This window comes from Natator depressus, chromosome 7, assembly GCF_965152275.1.
Source record: "Natator depressus isolate rNatDep1 chromosome 7, rNatDep2.hap1, whole genome shotgun sequence".
Taxonomy (NCBI): Eukaryota; Metazoa; Chordata; order Testudines; family Cheloniidae; genus Natator; species Natator depressus.
The window spans coordinates 90,893,390-90,915,608 of record NC_134240.1 but is presented as its reverse complement, the minus strand read 5'-3'; the positions used below and the strand labels follow the sequence as shown (position 1 = coordinate 90,915,608).

At 39.9% G+C, this 22,219-nt stretch overlaps 1 protein-coding gene across 3 annotated transcripts in view; it reads left to right on the top strand.

Annotated features, from left to right (window-relative positions):
* HTR7 (5-hydroxytryptamine receptor 7) overlaps nucleotides 1-10,693 on the top strand; it is a 40,543-nt gene extending 29,850 nt beyond the window's left edge. For 2 of the 3 annotated variants that reach the window (XM_074959048.1, XM_074959049.1), the window contains exon 3: nucleotides 9,955-10,693. In XM_074959048.1, the coding sequence (XP_074815149.1) occupies nucleotides 9,955-9,997 (43 nt within the window). In that variant the 3' untranslated portion in view covers nucleotides 9,998-10,693. Of the gene's footprint in view, nucleotides 1-2,822; nucleotides 2,890-9,954 lie in introns of those variants that run through there. The other variant, XM_074959050.1, reaches the window with a different exon arrangement.
* Nucleotides 10,694-22,219: the final 11,526 nt, after the last annotated feature.

Sequence of the window (22,219 nt, the reverse complement as noted above, 5' to 3'; positions counted from 1 at the left end):
AAAAATATGTGAATGACAAATAAGATGGATAGAAAGGGAGAGCCTGGGGGAGAAAATGGGAGCTGAAGAGATTGGACTCCTGGATTTTAAATTTAAGATCTAGTAGTTTTTGTTCTGCACACATACACACAAAATTAGAGGCAACATGGGCACCCCCATGAATCTGAGGGCAGACACATGAACTGATCTAATTTGCATCCCAGGTGAAATGAATGGAGCTGCACAGGTGCTGAGAGCAGAATTTGGCCGAGATTGTGGACATGTTATATACAAATGGTACTGGGGCTGGTGTTGCCATAAATAAATTTTCATATCTAACATGAAATGAATAATTTTGACATCAGAGGTCACCCATCTGCCCAGACATATGTTTTAAGATTAACACATTTTAAGGCCAATTTTTTTTTTTTAAACTGGGGAGTGCCTAAAGGTAAGTACCTAAATCAATATTCTGAAGTCAATGGGAGCTGCAAGAGCCTTTAATATCCAGCTTTATGTCCCCACATCTGAGAATTATGTCTTAAGTTTTTCAGCAATCTGATCCTCAGGTGTGGGGATTCTCTCCACACACCCATGCTGGATCCAGGAGGTGTTTAGAAAGCTCCTTGTTAATCACAAAGGCTGAAAGACTTCTGAAATACCAAGTAAAAAGGACAGAAGGAGCCCTTTCACCCACATAAGCACTCAATCAGTATCTCTACAGAGAGGTGTGGCCACTTTATCAAGCAGGCCCATGCATCCCATCTCAAAAGGGTTAAGGTCTCTGTTACACCAGATGTATCTGGTGTAACAGAGCAGAATGTGGTCCTTGGCTTTGGAATTTGGCTAAGATCATGGCTGAAACAAAGTTATGCTTCTCCTGAGAATGCTCTCTCACTATCTTTACTGCTTTTAACTAACTAGCTTTGTGAAAAAGCCAAAAGGTGTCTAATCCCAGAGGAAAGGATATCCTTAATTATCTACTTAGATATCTACTTGAGGCAACATATTAGCGTAGTTTCGGTTTAGTTAACACTCGAGTTGTGTAAATAATGGAAATCGTTATCCACAAATATTTACTTAAATTTGAAAGTGAAAGTGCTTTGTTTGTGCTCACACCACTCTTTTGTGTTTACTTTCTATTACATTCCAGCGAGTGAGTTTTGCTTGCAAGAATGTGTGCAGGAACTACATTTTAAGCTCAAAAGTTGGAGTATGTAGATACTTTATATAGAATTCTGTTTGAGGTTCAGGTTTTCCAGGTCCCATTACCAGAGCCCAGGCACATGGGCAATTAATGTGTTACTGTATCCAGCAACAAATTCTGAATTCCTTGCTCCCAGAACTGTTCAGTCTCCTTCATTCTCCAGGGCTCCTGCCTCATGGACAGGGGCTTGTATGTCCTGATTTGGAAAGCAGGGGAGTCAATCTAGGTTGTATCTCTATGATTAGGGCTGCTCTGTGCAGGATCTCTATGGTTAGACTTTCTCAGGACTCACAGGGTATGTTTACACCGCAATATAAGCCCAGGGTTAAAACTCAGGCTCAAGCCTAACCCTTCTTCCATCTACACACAAATTGTGCTAACTCTGGCTCAGGCCCAGGATCTCCTGGGGTGGAGGGTCCAAGCCTCAGTCAAGCCAGGTCCCAGGGTTCAAACCCTATTGCTTTGCTCTGTGGATACAGCCCCACTGGACTTGTGCTCTGGGAGTCTCCACAAGTGTCCCACACTCCCACAGGCTGACTTTCTTTGTCTTCTGGACAGGCAAGTTTTCCCACACTGCACCGCAAACAAGGCTACAGCAGCCACATTTTGGGATGGTGCTCGGAAGTCAAGTCTGGCATATGGCTGGTTAGAGTCGGGCCCACATAATGCAGTGTAGACACTGGAGACCCAGGGTGGAACCCAGGATTCAACAATTCCTAACCTAGAGTTACAAATGTGCATAGACACTCAAGCCCTGGGTTTACAAACCCAGACTCTGCTAACTCAAGTTCTACTAACCTGGGCTTACATTGTAGTGTAGCTCTAACCCCAGAGACCCAACCAGACATTGAGCCTAGGGCACAGTCCCTCATGGCCAAAGACTTGGGACAACTACTAAAGTGCTCTAGCAATAACTAGGGATCATTAAGTAGTCAGGACCACGCCCACCTCAGCCAGGGTCAACTGGGAAGCACCAAGATCCCACTCTTTTGGATTTCCTTCCACCTCCAGCAGTGCACCAGAACCTGGGTTTGGTGAGTGTCAGAGCACAATATACGACCTATTTGTTTAGCCATGCTTTTGATTAACCGATGGATTCAATTAATAGCAGAAAGTGGAGATCTGTTGTTGAGCCTTTGAAATAAAAGAATTATAATTTTTTTTTCAAATTATTTTTAACAGTTTAAAGCGAGGTATCAGTCTATCATTTTATACTCATTTGATCAAAATAAAAGTAATTTCTCATTTTCTCTTCCTATCCAGATATTATTTTATTATCCAATACCACACAGAGCCATAGATGTGCCAAATAATCTGAAATAAATGTACTTCAGACAGTTACTGAGTTAAGGGTGTTTATGAGTAAATCTGTAAAACTGCAAAGTTTTATCTTTTGCTCCCTTTTCATGTTCTAGCTTTGTGGTATAACAAGCATTCAGTATATATAAAAGAATGTTGTACTATTTTTACTATTCAACATAGCATCTCTAGAGCACTGTTGAGGTAAATTTAGGGATAGTTCAACTAAGACTCTAAAATGCAGGACACAGAATACCAAGGAACCTTGAAAATGATGCCATTTATTTTGTGCATAGCTACCACCTTAACTTTCTGTTTGATTTTTCTTGTCTTTCAGGAAAAACTGCTCAAGAGAGAAACTTCTCTCAGGGAAAGCACAGGAAAAAATTATCAGCAGATCCTGATCATAGCTCACCGTAGATCTTAGGTTCTTTTCGTCCTTTAAAAAGAAAATCTCTTTGTCTCTTGGTCTTTGTACAATAAGTACATGCTAATAGTATCTTTATGGCTGTTATCTTTATTTTTTCTCTAAATAGCCATTGCCCCTCATGAGTATTGAAATTGGTTTATAATTTTTTTCAAATGTTCATTTTCTATAGGTCTTAATAATGGTAGACCAGTAGCTCTCAACCTTTTTCAAACCAGGACCTCCTTCAGCCCTTCTCCCAAATAACCAGGACCCTTTCGCACTGTGAGCAGTATGGGAAGTACAGAGTGTTTGCAATCCCAGGGCATATGTTCACAACCCCCAGACTGATGGCCTTCACTGTAGATGAAAGGCAGTCTGATTATTTGCTTTCTCGTGGATGCTGATTTTATATATATATATATATATATATATATATATATAGGCAATGTAGGAAACATTTTAAGACTTCGTGAACCTATGCCTTTTTTCATTAGTATTATAATTGTCTATCATTTATGATCGATTTATATATAGTTCTAATTGAATAAATAATGCCAGAATCCAAAATACATATTAAAATACCTAAGTTTCCAGAAGAGAGAGAGTCCACTGAGAGGAAACCTATTGTACTGTTATAAACTATTGACATACCAGACTGGATAAATATTTTGCTCTTAGTTTTAGATCTACTCAATCAATAAAAAATCAGCAAGTCTCTCTTTTTAATACAGCAGGTGTGTGGGCTTTCCTTATGTGTGGTCTTGTTAGTTCCAGAAAATTGTGTTTACAGTATGCTTAACTTTTTCTTTCTACATAAAAGAGAAAGCCACTGTAACAAACTTGTTCTCTTATTTCTAAGCATACAAGTGTTAAAGTCTGTCATGAATTAACAGAATGCAAATGACTAGACTCAGTAACTTAAAACGCACAAAAATCTAGCCCTGTCTGTAAATGGGGATAATGGTACTCATCCCCTTTGTAAAGAGCTTTGGGATCTGCAGATGAAAAGTGGCTCTATAAGAGCTAGGTATCAGTAGTAGTATAACGGAGCCAAGCAGCATTTTTAAAGAGGACTCACATACAATAATAGGAATCATTCAGTCACAAGAAAAATACATACAAAATTAGAACAGATGCTTGATACACATACTGTGGAAAAAAGTTATTTTGTGATATCTCAGCCTTATAGAACATGGCGACTAAATAGAGATCATAGAAAGGTAGGAATGGAAGGGACAGATCGTCTAGTCCTCGACAGATGATCTTGACAGATCATCTAGTCCTGCACTGAGGCAGGACTAAGGGTATGTCTACACTACGAAATTAGGTCGAATTTATAGAAGTCGGTTTTTTAGAAATCGGTTTTATATATTCGAGTGTGTGTGTCCCCACAGAAAATGCTCTAAGTGCATTAAATGCATTAACTCGGCGGAGTGCTTCCACAGTACCGAGGCTAGCGTCAACTTCCAGAGTGTTGCACTGTGGGTAGCTATCCCACAGTTCCCGCAGTCTCCGCTGCCCATTGGAATTCTGGGTTGAGATCCCAATGCCTGATGGGGCCAAAACATTGTCGTGGGTGGTTCTGGGTACATATCCCCGTTCCCTCCCTCCCTCCGTGAAAACAGCAGCAGACAATCGTTTCGTGCCTTTTTTCTTGAGGAAATGAGATTCAAAAGTTCGCGATTCTTTTCCTGTCTACCTGGCCAGTGCATCTGAGTTGAGAGTGCTGTCCAGAGCGGTCACAATGGAGCACTCTGGGATAGCTCCTGGAGGCCAAAAAAGGGCTTCATCACGTGGACGGGTGCAGGTTTACATTGACTTAAGGCTGCTAAATTCGACCTAAAGTCCTAGTGTAGACCAGGGCTAAGAATTGTCTAGACCACTCCTGACAAGTGTTTGCCTAAAAATCTCTAATGATGGAGATTCCACAACCTCCCTAACTAATTTATTCCACTGCTTAACTTCCCTTGTTGTTAGGAAGTTTTTTTCTAATGTCTAATCTACATCTCCTTTGTTGCAATTTAAGCCCATTATAACTTGTCCTGTCCTTGGTGGTTAAGAACAATTTATCACCCTCCTCTTTATGTCCCCCAATCAGTCTTCTCTTCTCCAAACTAAAAACACCCATTTTTTCAGTCTTTCCTCTTATGTCAGGTGTTCTAGACCTTTAATCATTTTTGTTGCTGTCCTCTGGACTTTCTCCAATTTGTCCACATCTTTCCTGAAGTGCAGTGCCCAGAACTGGACACAATACTCCATTGGAGACATTTTCAATGCTGAGTAGAGTGGAAGAATTACTTATTGTGTCTTGCTTACTATACTTCTAATACACCCCAGAATGAGGTTTGGTTTTTTTGCAACAGTATTACATTGTTGACTCATATTTAGTTTGTGATCCACTAGCACTCCCAGATCCTTTTCTGCAGCAATACTTCCTAGGCAGTCATTTCCCATTTGTGCAATTGATGATTCCTTCCTAAGTGCAGTAATTTGTATTTGTCCTTATTGAATTTCATCCTATTTATTTCATAGAATTTCTCCAGACTATTTCTCCAGTTTGTCAAAATCATTTTGAATTCTAATTCTGACCTTCAATTGCTCCCAGCTTTGTATTGTCTGCACACTTTATTAGTGTAATCTCTAGGCCATTATCTAATCATTTACAAAGACATTAAATAGACCCAGGACAGATCTTTGCAGGACCCCAGTCAATATGCCCTTCCAACTTGACTGTGAACCATTGATAACTACTTCCAACCAGTTGTGCACCCACCTTAGAGTAGGTATGTCTAGGCCAGTTGTTCTCAATGACTGGTCTATGGACCGGCACCATTCCCTGAGATCTTCATGACAGTTTAGAAAGGCAACAAGCTAGTTCCTGGTATCAAAAAGGTTGAGAAACACTGGTCTAGGCTATATTGCCCTAGTTTGTTTATGAGAAGGTCACATGAGACAATATCAAAAGCCTTACTAAAGTTGATATATCATACCTGCTTCCCCCTTATCCACAAGGCTTGTTACCCCGTAAAGAAGGATATTAGTTTGGTTTGACATGATTTGTTCTTGACAAATCCATGTTGACTGTTACTTATAACCTTATTATCTTCTAGGTGCTTAAAAACTGATTGATTGAATATTTGCTCCATTATCTTTCTGGGTACCAATGTTAATTATACTGGTCTATAATTCCCTGGGTTATCCTGTTCACCTTTTTATAGATAGGCCCTTTTCCAGTCCTCTGGGATCTCCCATGTCCTCCACGACTTCTCAAAGATAATCGCTAATAGCTCAGAGAGTACTTCAGTCAGTTCTTTAAGTATTCTAGGATATATTTTGTCAGGCCCTCCCAACTTGAAGACATCTAACTTGTCTAAGTAATTCTTAACTTGTTCTTTTCCTATTTTAGCCTCAGATCCTACCCCATTTACACTTATGTTCCCTTTGTTAGTCATCTGATCACTGTTAATCTTTTTGGCGAAAACTGAAACAAAAAAGGCATTTAAAACTTCAGACATTGCTGCATTTTCTGTTATTGTTTTTCCCACGTCATTGAGTAATGGGCCTAGCTTGTCATTGGTCTTCTTCTTGCATCTAATGTATTTGTAAAATGTTTTCTTGTTGTCTTTATGCCTCTAATTAGTCTCATTTTGTGCCTTGGCCTTTCTAATTTTGTCCCTATATGCTTATGTTTTTTTTTTAAATCTATTCATCCTTCGTAATTTGACCTAGTTTCCACTTTTTGTGGGACACTTTTTTGTTTCACATCATTGACAATCTCCTGGGTAAGCCATGGTGGTCACTAAACATACTTGCTTTCTTTCCTATGCACTGGGGTAGTGTGCTCTTGCGTCCTTAATAATGTCTGTTTAAAAAACTGCCAACTCTCCTGAACTCTTTTTCCCCTTAGACTTGCTTCCCAAGGATCTTCCCTACCAGTTCTCTGAGTTTGCTAAAGTTTACCTTCTTGAAGTCCATTGTCTTTTTTCTGCTGCTTTCCCTCCTACCACTCCTTAGAATTATGAATGCTTATCATTTCATGATCACTTTCACGCAAGCTGCCTTCCACTTTCAAATTCTCAACCAGGTCCTCCTTATCTGTCAGACTCAAATGTTGAACAGCCTCCTCTCTTGATTCTCTTTCCACCTTCTGCAATAAAAAGTTATCTTGAATGCATTCCAAGAAATTGTTGGATAATCTTTTCTCTGCTGTATTATATTCCCAACAGATGTCTGCGTATTTGAAGTGTCCTATCACCACCAAGTCCTGTGCTTTGGATGATTTTGTTTTAGTTTAAAAAAAGCCTTATCCACCTCTTCTTCCTGGCTAGGTGATCTATAGTAGACCCCTACCATGACATCAATCTTGTTTTTATGCCTTTTATCTTTTCCCAGACACTTTCAACAGGTCTGCCTCCCACTTTTGTCTCAGTGCATGTTTATATGTCTTTGATATAGAAGCCAACACTTGCTCCCTTTTTTTCCTGTCTGTTGTTCCTGAACAGGCTGTACCCTTCTATACCAATGTTCCAATCATGTGAATTATCCCACCAAGTCTCTTAAGTATTACAGTGATTGGACACTGTATAGAAATTTAGAGCTGGATACATACAAGGGAACAGTTATCCTCTCCTAGAACGCATGTAAATAATACAGTGATAATAACTACACACCTACCTATGATAAATAGATTGATTTGCCTCCACTAGAGACAAGATTTTGTTTGTGAAGACTGATTAGTTAAAGCATGCTTAATGGAAGCCTGGCAGAGTCACTATGGTTTAGTAGTCTAATAAGATATCTGGGAATTTTCTGTAGAACCTTACCTTAGCATGAATTTACCCCGAGGAGCGATTTGTCTTGTATGGTTGGGATTGATTCTCTAGGGCCTACACAAGCTCTTTGCTGCCCCTCTTAAGGGATGCACCTGGGAGGCCCCGATATATACACTGATAGGATAGGACTTTAAACATGTCATGGAAATCAAATAGCATGAGAGAGAATTTAAGGATCACTGATTGTATACATAGAATTGACAGATCCCATTATTCAATAACCATTGGAGTCCTTTTCAGCAACACATGGATTGCGGGACTGTTTCATACATAGCCATTGATTTAGATTTCTCTTTTTAAAAACTGCTATAAACAGGCATTTAATACAGCAAACACTATGAAAGTACCAATAAGGGTTTCTAACTTTCAAACATAAATCAAATTTAGAATTAAAAGAGTCAATCTACAGTATCTTTGATATTCCAAATTTTCTCTCTTTCACAGAGTATCTATAACTTACTCCAAATTCTCTCTCTCTCACCCACATCCACAAATAAAGATCAACAGAACCAGCAATGTCTGAAGTCACTCCTATTGACTTCAGTGAGTGTGTATCTCTGAGGGCAAAAATTTGGTTCTATAAGTTGTATTCATTTCAGATTTATGCAATATATAAGCAGATATCAAATAGAAAACTTCCTTAGGCATGTGCATTCAGCTAAAGCAGACCCTGACTATTATTTTTATTTAACTATATATATAAATAAATGAAACAACCTATTTTTGATTATTTCATTCCTCCATATCTAGTTTTGACCTTGGATATGATTATCTGGTTAGTTTTTACAATTAATTGCGTATGTCTTCTCATTTTAATTAACAATGGAAGTAAACTTGGTTGAAATCTATTTCTGCATTGTACCCCACTGTAAAATTGCTTTTCTTGTGTTATCCTTTATTGGTCTCTAGGAAGGGCCTCCTTTTGTTCAATGTATTTCCTGTTTGCTAGGGTGGGTTCATGTGCTGAAATGCCTGAGTTCATGAAATGATTGACCATTAAAAGGCCTGTTCCTGGAGCCTGGGCTGATGTGAATAATCCTATTGATGTCAGTAGGAGTAGTCACATGAAAAAGAGCTCTGCTCAGGCCTCTGGCATGTGGAGGGAGTTGAGTTTAGGCTGTCATGCAAACCAAACTCAGAAATTTTGAGCTATTTCTGTTTTTAATTTTCAGCCTTACCATTGCCCTCGTGGGGTTTTTTTTTGTTGTTTTTTTTTTTTTTGCGCATTAGTGCCAAATCCTGGATCTCAACACAATGTCCAAGTGGCTGAGGAAACACTTTCTGTGCGGCAGAATGACTGGCGGATCTATGTAGTCACGGATCCACTACCATTCTCCACAAAGAACTTGATTCTGAATTCAGGGAAATTACTCACCTGATTAAGTGCTTTGCTGGATCAGGGCCAGAGAGCTCAGCAACTTGCAGGGTCAAGCCCGAAAATCCCTGCTGGGTGGGGTGCAGGAAGCCCCCATGGAACAGAACTCTGACACGGGCAGGGACTGATGACCCCCTGCTTCCTTTTCCATAGCAGAACAGCACTAGTTCCACTGGATTGAGTTTCTCCACAACATCAGAGGAGGGAGCAGGATTTGGCCCCAGTGATTATTAATGGGACAATGGTGCAGCTAAGATAAAATGTGACATTATTTTGTCAACAAATATTGGGTGTGAAGTTATTTTTGCAGAAGTTATGTGGATAAAGGTCACTTTGCAAAATCAAGGGATGGATTCTCCATCCTGCTATGGCCCCTTTACTCAGTTTTTGTGCCTGGGAAATTCTCCTCTCATAAGAACTGAACAGGACAACCACAGGTTATCTTATGAGGCCCCCTGCACAAGTCCTAAGCTAGGCAGTGGGGCTTAGTGTAAGACCAGAGAGTAGAGGGGCAGGCCAGGGGGAGGGCTTTAGCAGATGCTGCTTCAGCAGTTTTTGGGCTTCTGTACTTTAGGGTTGTCCAAATTGTGCTTAGGACCTTTTTAGCCCTCACAGAAGCCCAGAATTGGGTAAGCACAAAGGTGACCCTTAGCCACCCACTCCTTGGGCCTCAAGTTTTGTGCTGAACTTCTGGGAAAGAGCTCTAATTCTTTATAAGCCTAATCCAGTTCCCATCAAGGTCAACAGGAGGCTTTCCGTTGATTTCAGTGGGAGTTGGATCAGGCCCTGTAGGGGATGCTGTTACATTTTCCTATCTAATTCATTGTGGGTTGTGTATTTTTTCTTACAACAGGAGAAACTCTGATTACTCAAGAAAAAAGAGTCATGACTTATGATCAAATACACAGCGAAGTAGTCAGATATGCCAAGGCACGACTGGGGAAGGAAAAGTAATGAAGATTTAGCCTGAGAAGAAATGAAGGGGGTTATGAAATGCACTTAATCTTCTTTGAATGGGAATGTTTAAAAAATAAAATCAAATCCATGAGCTTGATGCATTGTATTAAATGAATTTCTCATGGAAGTGGTGACACCTCTCATTTCTTTGTGGGATAATTGCTATTGTGTACAAATGAAAAGAATTTTCTGTTTGAGAAAGCCAAATCATTTTAGCAATAAGCAGTTTGACACTTGAGGGGAAAGAAATCAACTGAAATCCAGAAAGACAAGATATTGTACAGATCTGCACCTTTATCAATCAATGTAAACAGAAGAGACCATTCATATATGTTTCTCATGCTTGTGGGTTACAACATCTCCCCACTATATTTTCCACTGTATGCATCCGATGAAGTGAGCTGTAGCTCACGAAAGCTTATGCTCTAATAGATTTGTTAGTCTCTAAGGTGCCACAAGTACTCCTTTTCTTTTAACAATGCTATTATTATTCAGGGATCACCCATGATACAGAATGTATTTTGTTTTACTACAAAAAGATATTTTTCAAGCAAATGGTGGCAATGTAGATGCTTTCAAGCCTTGTGTTGAAAATGTTCTGTATGTCCGAGCTAAAATCCAGAAAGACAACAATAAAAGGCTGATTTTTGTTAAAAGTGGCCCTTTGGTATTCAATGGCGAAAGCCCTGTCTAGCTGTACATCTTTGACACAGGTGGTGGTTGGTGTTTAAGATAAAAATGGAACATAATTTGTCGGTTGTCTCTGACCTTTCAGTAAAAATGCGTCTCTTGGATTTTATTATGACAAAATCCAAGAGACAAGAGCAAGATGTATATATTTTACACAACAAAAGGTTAATTTATATCCTTTCTAAGTGGTGATTTTTGATGTATCAGAATATATAGAGAAACTAGGATCTCTTTGTTCAAGTAACTGCATAAAAGGTGGGAGGTTTTCAATGGTCTCTTGTGTGCTGTTTCTGAAGAATATATATAAAAGCACCCTTTTTAGATTCATATCTCATCTGTTCAGTTGAATTTCATGGGGGTGTATGCTATTGTACTCATGATAATCAAGTACAAGAGTAGCCATTGTCACAGTATTAAAAGTCACCAGGACTCCCGTTCAGTACCTCATCAATAGGATTAGTCACTGTGAACTCCACATTTTAAATAAAATAAGTGCCTTTGGTAATTCACTTGGATTTTCCAAGAGGTACATAGTGAGAACAAATAGAGCTGTACAAAATTCAAGCATGTCAGTGATAAAAGTTTTGATAATCCTTAAATATTTAATGTGAGAAAGTTTATTGTAAGTACTCAGTGGACCAAGTTCTGATCATTTACAATGGTATACGATTTCAGTGGAATTACTCTGAATAAAGTCAGATCAGAACAGGGTGCAACATATAAAACAAAAGGATGGAAGATTTAAGGGAGAAAAGGTACTCATATGAGTGACAGTGAAAGCAAAAGCCTGAAGATTATTTTTTCTTCAGTAAATGCATAACAGAAAGCAAAAGGACATCTTTTAATATTCTAAAGCTAGTTTTTGACTCTGACGTGCTTAGCTACTTCGCAGACACTGAAGCACCTGTATTCAGAACAAAGTGGAATGTCATGCTTTCCTTTTAGATAAGCAAAACCTTAACTTCAGATTTAATAGAATAATTGTACATTATTAGATCCATTATTTAAATGAATTTGTCATATGTACTAGTATTAAAATTTTCTGTGAAATTCACTGTAAATATTGTGACTTTAAATTTAATCAAAAATATATTCTATTTGTAAATGTTGTAAAAGAAATGTTATCTGAGGGCTAAGAAGCAAGGAATGCTTCAACAAACTGGTGGATGGGGATCTACAATGAGGAAATAGGTGCTAAATGCTTTTGGACCAAATTACCTTTGAAAACACAAGCAGTAGCAAATCTATAATATCATTGTGTTGCTTCAGCCAATGATTTTGTTTTAATTTTGTCTAACAGATTTTAAGAGGCTGAAATGACAGGCACCTGCCTAACAGCCATTAGTGCCTTTAAAAATCCACCCTGAATTTCCATCTCTTTGTTAAATTAAAACAATGATCCCTGGGAATAAATACCAGTAGCACGACCTACATTATTTTTTCTAAGAAGAAGAAACGCAGTGGATCTAATTTACCTAGATTTCAGTAAGGCATTTGATACCGTGCAACATGGGGAATTATTAGTTAAATTGGATAAGATGGGGATCAATAGGAAAATTGAAAGGTGGATAAGGAATTGGTTAAAGGGGAGACTACAACGGGTCCTACTGAAAGGTGAACTGTCAGGCTGGAGGGAGGTTACCAGTGGTGTTCCTCAAGGATCGGTTTTGGGACCAATCTTTTTATTACTGACCTCGGCACAAAAAGTGGGAGTGTGCTAATAAAGTTTGCGGATGATACAAAGCTGGGAGGTATTGCCAATTTAGAGAAGGACAGGGATATCCTACAGGAGGATCTGGATGACCTTGTAAACTGGAGTAATAGTAATAGGATGAAATTTAATAGTGAGAAGTGTAAGGTCATGCATTTAGGGATTAATAACAAGAATTTTAGTTATAAGCTGGGGACGCATCAATTAGAAGTAATGGAGGAGGAAAAGGACCTTGGAGTATTGGTTGATCATAGGATGACTATGAGCCGCCAATGTGATATGGCCGTGAAAAAAGCTAATGCGGTCTTGGGATGCATCAGGAAAGGTATTTCCAGTAGGGATAAGGAGGTTTTAGTACCGTTATACAAGGCACTGGTGAGACCTCACCTGGAATACTGTGTGCAGTTCTGGTCTCCCATGTTTAAGAAAGATGAATTCAAACTGGAACAGGTACAGAGAAGGGCTACTAGGATGATCCGAGGAATGGAAAACTTGTCTTATGAAAGGAGCTTGGCTTGTTTAGCCTAACTAAAAGAAGGTTGAGGGGAGATATGATTGCTCTCTATAAATATATCAGAGGGATAAATACTGGAGAGGGAGAGGAATTATTTAAGCTCAGTACCAATGTGGACACAAGAACAAATGGATATAAACTGGCCATCAGGAAGTTTAGACTTGAAATTAGACGAAGGTTTCTAACCATCAGAGGAGTGAAGTTTTGGAATAGCCTTCCAAGGGAAGCAGTGGGGGCAAAAGATCTATCTGGCTTTAAGATTAAACTCGATAAGTTTATGGAGGAGATGGTATGATGGGATAACATGGTTTTGGTAATTAAATATTCATGGTAAATAGGCCCAATGGCCTGTGATGGGATATTAGATGGGGTGGGATCTGAGTCACCCAGGAAAGAATTTTCTGTAGTATCTGGCTGGTGAATCTTGCCCATATGCTCAGGGTTTAGCTGATCGCCATATTTGGGGTCGGGAAGGAATTTTCCCCCAGGGCAGATTGGCAGAGGCCCTGGAGGTTTTTCGTCTTCCTCTGTAGCATGGGGCACGGGTCACTTGCTGGAGGATTCTCTGCTCCTTGAAGTCTTTAAGCCATGATTTGAGGACTTCAATAGTTCAGACATGGGCGAGAGGTTTTTCACAGGAGTGGTGGGTAAAATTCTGTGGCCTGCATTGTGCAGGAGGTCGGATTAGATGATCATAATGGTCCCTTCTGACCTTAGTGTCTATGAATCAAATAGAGTATGTACTGTGAGCCAAGTTTGGTATTTCCCTATCCCCAGCATGGGAGAGCTGGTGGAAAGTGTTGCTTCATAATAGGTTACAGTTTTACACCTTTTTATCATCACCATCCAACAACAGTCAATCAACTAAACAATACATCTGGCTTACAAAGAATACTGGAAATCATAATATACTGATATTTTGTCATGCAATGCGGAGCACATTATTCTGCCTGTGGCCTTCCTGCAATCCCATCTCCTGCGATACTGAGCAGTAGATGGCAAAGCTTACTTTGCTAATGAGCGATAAAGGCTTCCCTTAAATACCTACACATCCAGAATACATTAAGCAAATCATGTGTACAACATGCCACAGGGTAAGAAAAGGAGTGTGCAAAAAATGCCAGTGGGTAATTTGAACACCTGCATAAAATGACACTTGGCACTTCTCTGATGCCTTCCGTCTGCAGCTCTCCAAGTGCTTTACAAGCATTAAATTAAGCCTCATGTAAGGTGGGCTGGTATTATCCTCATTTGCCACATGAGTAAAGGTTTAAGTGACCTGTCCAAGGCTGTAGCAGGGCCAGAAATAGAACTCAGGGTTCCTGGCTCCAACATCTGTGCCTTAACAAAAAAGGAGTCTTCGCTGCTTTTCCTTTCTCATATTAGTGTTTCACCTTTTAACATCAGCTCTAGATAACTTGTAAAATACCTGAAGTTTAGTGTAGAGTATAATTATTCTGTTAGTTTTTGTGGTCATGGATGATTTGGGGAGTAATGGTCTGAATTTTAATTCTGTGGGGTTACACAGATGTGTGGGTGAACTTAAGATGCCTTAATGGGGCCTGCTTTTCAAAAATGCTGAGCACTTCACTTGCACTATGACAATTAGGTTCCTTTTAGATGTCTGAAGTTGGACACACACACAAAAATGGGAGGGACTCATGGTCAGTCGTCACTTTTGGATATGCCAAAAATACAAATGGACCAACAAATAAGGTTGGGGATTTCAAAGGCACCTAGGGGAGTTAGGTAACCAAATCCCCTTAAATATTAATTTGCTTAGAGTGCCTAATTTCCTTAGACTCCTGGGAGAAATCCCAGTTTAAGTACATACAAAAAGTAGAAGATGCAATGTTAGGCTCATGCCTCTTTCAACTTCTTTCCCATCCTAAAAAACCAAAAACCTTTACACTTGTAGCTGTTCTCCATTCTGCTTGAATAAGTGACTGAACCCATATTTCCTCAAACTACAATTTGTACAATACTTTCTTTTCCGGTTGCCAAATTAGATGAGGATCATGTCCATTTTGCAGCAGAGAATTCCAGTTTTTTAAACATCTTTGGTTGTTTTTTTTTTACAAGTCTATGGAGACCCACCAACACCACGCTTCCTGAACTGCCCACACTTGTCTTTGAGTTTACAGGATATTTTTCACCATGCTATTTTACATTTAACTTACTTTTCCCCCTCAGAAAAGAGAGTATGATTTTCTTTCATCTTTCTACCTAGATAATTATATTGCACTCTTCACTGTTGCATCTAAGCACTTTTCAAAATTACATAAATCCAGACAAGTGGCATACAAACTGACCTAGAATTCACTTTCTTTTCCTTCTGTCAAAGAAAAGGAAAAACAAAAGATTTTTAATATTTATTAATATAATTATCATGTTTTTAATATTAGGATGGAAAATCTATGGTAAAGAGGAGCATCTTGCATTTTGTCTTGAAAACCGTCAGGTTTGTGGTCATTCTTGTGGAAGGCACTGGTGGAAGGGAGTTTAACAGAAGTTGGCTAGCTACTAAGACGTATCTGTCACTAAGTGCCTTCTAGATACCATTGCGGGTTCCATTGTTCCTGAAGATCATTGCTGTCCAGGATGGTCTGGTGATCACAGAGGGAGAGGTAACCTTTGAGATGCCCCAGAACCAGCCCATTGAGCGCACTGAAGATCAAAGCCAGGACTTTAATCTTGATCCAGCATTCAATGGATAGCCAGTTAAGTGATTGGAATGAGTACACCAGTACTGTTATTGACCTGAATGTGTCAGGAGGCAGGATGCTGCATCCTCCACTAGTTGAGTTTCTATAATGAATGCAGAGTGTTGCAGTAATCTAATCTAGTTTGAAGGTTATAAATTCCTAGATTACAGTGGCCAAGACTGCAACTGACAGGATGTGACATGATCTGCTGGCTGGTCAAATGTGGAAGGCATCATTTTTTCCCTGTTCTATTTGGGTAGCAGCTGTGAATAAGCGATCTGAATCGGATTTTTAAGATCCATTTTAAGGCCCTTTTACTCTTATCAGAGGAGTATATGGGAGTGTGATGGGGCTTAACCCCATCACCTGCAAGGCTAGTGAATACACCCAATTAGTCATGTCTGCACCTGGAGACGTGAGTAGCTGGGGGGGATGGGGGGGGGGACACAAGCAGGGCCAGGCCATACTAAATAGACTGAAGAAGCTTCGTTGAGGGAGACGCTGTAGAGGCCGCTCTGGCTGACAGAAGTCCAGGGTTATGGGGGCAGCATACGCTCCTGTGAGGGAATTGCTGAGATAGGGTTTGTGCCAGTTCAAGGAGAGGATTTCAGTAGCCCCAGGGGCAGGGAGTTATCCAGATTCATTTGGACTTGTTCGGGATACCCTGGAAGTGGTTTGAACGTTGTGACTTGGCCGAAGGGCTGAGCCACAGAAGATCTGGAGCCAGAGGCAGGTAGCTAACAGGAGGCACTGAAGTCAAAGATAGCAGCAACATCCCACACTGAGGCAAAAGCATGTTCCAAGGATGGGTGAGACCACCACAGGGGGGCTAAGTGTAACTCAGTATCAGGCCCAAAGTGTTCTCAGGAGGACAAGCAGGCTGCTTTGGTGATAGTGCTTACTGGCTGGATCATGTTGCTGCTGACACCAGCTATAAATATAAGAATATCCATCACAGAAGCACCCTGATACTAATACATCACTAAAGTTCTGCTGAAGTCAATGTGGTTTGCCAAATGAAAAGTAACTAATAGTAATGACACATTCTGATCTCCAGAAATAGAGAGGAAGTTCTATAGTTTTTGTTTTCATTCATCCAATAAAACCACTAGAAGGAAGGAAACAAACAGGAAATACTATTAGAATTGATAAATACATCTTGCTGGTTACTAGTTCTAGAAATCTAATTTATTCTATACACAACTGAGCCAAATAAGTGGTGTTCCACTGAGTTGATCCTACATCTTGAATAACATTTTGTCCTGTTAATCTGTGATATGTCAAGCGATTGACCCCAGTTGTATTGACACACAAACTAAGGGAGACTTCAGAATTTAGAATGTAATGACAGGAGAAAAACAGGATGCATGTGTCAAAATGAAGATCAGAATCAAGTAGATATAAAGTAATAAGACAGTTGTGAAAATATTTAAGATGAAACAGAATAGCATTGATTGGAAAGCAAATTCTGGATGAAACTAAGCTCATAAGCAAAAAAGACATGGCAGTTTTGGAAACCAAATCCTGCTTATAATTACTCTGGCCACATTTTATTTAGAGAATTATTACAACTGAATTCTCAAGGTGAGGAGAATAGTCTTTCCTGCATGAGAGAAAATGGAAAGGACAAGAGGAAAACCTAAAAATATGAAATTGTCTTGGCAAAAATAAGGCATTCTGGCAGGCTTCTTAGTCGCAGGAGGCAACCAAGCCAAGGAGTTCTCTCTCATGGCCTTGTTTTTGTACATGACCTGGGTTATCTCAATCATTTCAAATAATGATTCATTCCCACTGTCAACCCAGCAATACCATCTAATTGAACAAAGATTATGGCCTATGATAAAGTCAAAGTTAGTTAATTATATTGGCACACACCTCTGAAGCGGTCCAAAAGTTTCAAATGGATCAGACGTGAAAGGGTAAAGAAAACCTATCCCTGTCCAAAGAGACTTTAGCTCAGCTAGAATGTAAATTGGCTGATAAACTGATGATCAAGGACATATATGATGAAATCCTAGCCCTACTGAAAACAGTGAGAGATTTTTTAACTGCAGTGGGACTAGGACAGGGATTGGCAACCTTTGGCCCATGGCCCACCAGGGTAAGCCCACTAGTGGGCCAGGCTGGTTTGTTTATTTGCCGCGACCGCAGGTTTGGCTGATCGCAGCTCCCACTGGCCGTGGTTCGCCATTCCAGGCCAATGGGGGCTGCGGGAAGCAGCAGCCAGCACACCCCTCGGCCCAGGCTTGCCCTGGCGGGCCGCGTACCAAAAGTTGCCGATCCCTGGACTAGGATTTCTCCTGTGAATTTTGCTAATCCTGAGTTCTAGTCTTCCTCTCTATGTTAATTATAAACACATTCACAGGAGAATGTACTTTTATTTGTTAAAACCAAAGTTGAAATTAAAAATATTTAAAAGCAAAAGTACATTGAACTAGAAAAGCAGCAATATCTGAAACACAATATCTTTTCTAAAAAAGGTTATTTATAAGTATGTAGGTGCTTGTGAGAGAAGAAGACAGATAGGCAATTTAGGCTGGCATCCCTGATAGAGTTGGCAAGGGTTGATGGCTTGATAAGCTCATCGATCTGATAAGTAGGGCAGGGATAAATGATAAAGGGCCTTAAAAGTAAAGACAAAAAGAGTTTGTATTTGAATGGGGAAGCCAGGTGGGGAGGGGAGATTCAAAGAAAGAGGGATTATATGATTGGAGTGACAAACCAGGAAAATGATTCCAGCAGCAGCATTTTGAATGAACTTGATGGAGGCAATGTGGTTGGCTGGCATCGAGGCCAGAGAGGAGATTACAATAGTCAAGGCATGAGATAAGGGTCTCAACAACAGTCTTGGTAGTTTGGATAGAAGGGGAGAAAAGAATTTTTAAATTTTCTGTTGATAGGAGCAGTAAGACTTCAACACTGCATGACATAACTAACTGAAACTGCATAACACTAAACTAGCTGCCATGCACCAGTATAATTTAGTGCTGTCAAATCCATGATTAGTTATCAAAATCAGACATTTTTCAGTATTGTAGCATTGGAAAGAAGTGATCCTTGCAATGCTTTACTACTAGAGAGGAAGTCATCAGATGAGGACTAAGATGTAATGTTCAGCCATGGAAAATCATGTTTTTAAACAAATCTCAGAATACTGGGAAACATAAGGATGGCCTGCTGGGTTAGACTAATGGTCCATATAGTCCAGGACCCTGTCTTCTGACAGTGGTTGCTGCCAGATGCGTCAGAGAGAACGAACAGAACAGGACCATTATCGAGTGATCCATCCCCTATCATCCAGTCCCAGCTTCTGGCAGTTGGAAGTTCCAGAAGACTGGCACAACCTTAGCTTTCCCCCCCAATATTTAAAAGGGTTAAACAGGATGGCCTGGTTGACTCTAGGTTGGTTAGTCTGACATTGAGATCCAGGGTAAAATCATAGGATGAAATCAGTAAAGAATTAAAGGGTGGTTCCAAAAGTAATGCCATTCAACGTAATGACATGGAAGATAGAGATATATATCAAGTTTGTTTGACAAGACCTTGGAGATCGCAAGTTTGATTGATGAAGACAATTGTGTTGACATAATATAGACTTCTGTAAGTCAAATGACTTAGTCCTGCATGAGATTCTGATAAAATAATCAGCACTATGCAAAAAATCAATGTAGCCCATATTAAATTAATTAAAAAATGAACTGATCTCGAAGTCCTCATCCTCTTAAGGGGTGCTTTTAGTGGGTTCTTTCAGGGATCTGTTCTCGGCCCAATGCTATTAAATATTTTAATTGATTATCTAGGAGAAAATATAAAATTGCTTGTAAAACTTGCAGATACAGAAATTGATGGAGAAGTAAATAATGGTGACAGGTCAGTTATATAGACCTATCTGGATCACTTGGTAAGGTGGGCTCATTTGAATAATTTATATTTTAATACAGTCAAATGCAAGGTCATATATCTAGGAACAAAGGTCACTGTAGCAGGGTATTTCTGGATCTGGCACGAGAACCTCATATTCCCTTTCTTGGGCACTGCACCCAGGTTCTCATATTTGTCACATAATATCCCTTCTTGGGATGTGGTTTATTAAAACAGCGTCTCAGTTCAAACGTCAATTTAAATCAGAATAAGAGTGTGTGTGTGTGTGTGTGTGTGTGTGTGTGTGAGAATGTATATATGTAGTGAATTATATATACACTTTATATAATTATAAACGTTCAGTCCCAAAAAAACCAGCTGCTGCTGCTCTGTATTTCCTCTGGCCGATTTTTCTTAAGGATTCTGCTCCTGCCCTTCCCTGAAGTTAGCTCCAGCCTGGCCTTTGCATCCGCATAGGGTGGAGAACTGCCACCCCAGTTGTCTTCGAGTCTATAGCTCAAGCTGGTCTCCCTTCACTGATGAAGAAGGTTCCCTCTTATAAGTCTCACGCCAGGTTAATAACTGGTGATATGGGTCCTCTTGCTCAAGTGGAATGTTGGCTCAAGCCCATCACCTGGGGACAGATAACTAGACACAGACAAGGCTGAGCTCAACTCACTAAAAGAGCCAGCCCACCCTGTGACAATCACATTTACAAGAGGGGGGACTGTATCCTGAAATGCAGTGACATTGAAAAAGACTTTGCTGATTATCCATCACAGACCCCTGAGCATGACCTCCAGTGTAATGCTGTAGCTAAAAGGGTGAATGTGATCCTTAGATGTATACCCAGGGGAATATTACGTAGGAGGAGAGGGGTGGTTTTGCCTCTGCATATGGCATTGGTGAGACCATTATTGGAATACTGTGTCCAGTTCTGGGGTACACACTTTTAAAAGGATTTTGAAAATTTGGAAAGGCTTCAGACAAGAGCTATAAAAATGATTTAAGGTCTGGAAAATCTGCATTACAGTGAGACACTTAAGAAACTCAATCTATTTAGTTTATCCAAGAGAAGGTTAAGAGATTACTTGATCATGGTCTAAAAGGATTTTTTTCAGTACACACATCTTTAATCTTGCAGAAGGCAGCATAGCAATGGTTGGAAGCTGAACAAATTTGGACTACAACTAAGTCACAATTTTTTAAAAACAGTAAGCATAATTAACCACGGGAATAACTTACCTCTGGCAATGATGGATTCTTTATCACTCAGAGTTTTTAAGTTGAAAAGAACATTACGGGCTTTATGCAGAAATTAGTTGGGGAAGGTCTATGGCAGGTGATCAGACTAGATGATAATGATCCCTTCTGCCCTAGAAAAATCTATCAATCAACATCAAATGACATTCTGAATAAATCTCCTGTGAAGTATGATCCTGTTAAAGTTAGTCATTTTTCTGAAAGAACAGAATCTAAGCTTTTATGTTTGAGTGTGTGTATGTATATAAATAAATGATGTGCATACTTGATACTATAGAGGCTTGTTCCTGGCAGGGCCGGCTCCAGCTTTTTTGCCGCCCCAAGCGGCAAAGGGAAAAAAAAATAAAAAAGAAGCCTGGCTGAGCTGCCGCCGAAGAGGAAGAGAGGGACTGCAGGGCCCGCTGCCGAATTGCCGCCAAAGACCCAGACGTGGTGCCCCGATGACGCACGGAGTGCCATCCCTTTCTATTGGCCGCCCCAGGCACCTGCTTCCTTCGCTGGTGCCTGGAGCTGGCCCTGATTCCTGGGAATGTGGGACTGCTTCATTATTCAGAGAAGTTAAAGCCACATTCAAGGTATCTAGGCGATCCCAAACTCTATGCCAATAAAACCTCTGTTCCAGAAAACATTAAAGCACTGTCATGTTTGTTAAACCATTTTATAGAGTAAGGTTTATGGCTTTTTTTATTGGGATTATTTTTGTATTCATCCTCTGTAATGCTGGCTTCTCTTAGTATGATGGATCATACTGTAGAAGTTGTGGGAGACAGAGAACAATAAATTCTATTTTTAAAACTTCTAATATACCTTTTCTATCCAATAGGTGGTCACAAATGTAAAGTCACACATTTTGCAATGCTCTAAAACTACAACCAAATGCTTTATACCACTGAGAAGGGGAGAGTCCCAATGCTTTAATGGGATAAAGGATCTGTTGCTAGTTGAGATGTTTCTATATGGAAACATAGAGCAGGCAGGAACCTCGAGAAGTCATCGAGTCCAGCCCCCTGCACTGAGACAGGACCAAGTAAACCTAGACCATCCCTGACATGTATTTGTCCAACTTTGTTTTAAAACAGTGCCAATGATGGGGTCTCCATGACCTTGAATAGAATTCCAAAGCTTATCTTATAGTTAGAAAGTTTTTCTTAATATTTAATGTAAATCTACTTTGCTGCAGACTAAGCTCATTACTTCAGTGGACATGGACAAAAACTGACCACCATTCTCTTTATAACAGCCCTTAACATACTGGAAGACTGTTAGCAGCTCGCCCCTCAGTCTTCTTTTCACAAGATTAAACATGCCCAATTTTTTTCAACCTTTCCTCGTAGCTCAGGTTTTCTAAACCTTTTATCATTTTTGTTGCTCTCCTCTGGACTCTCTCCAATTTGTCTACATCCTTCCTAAAGAGTGG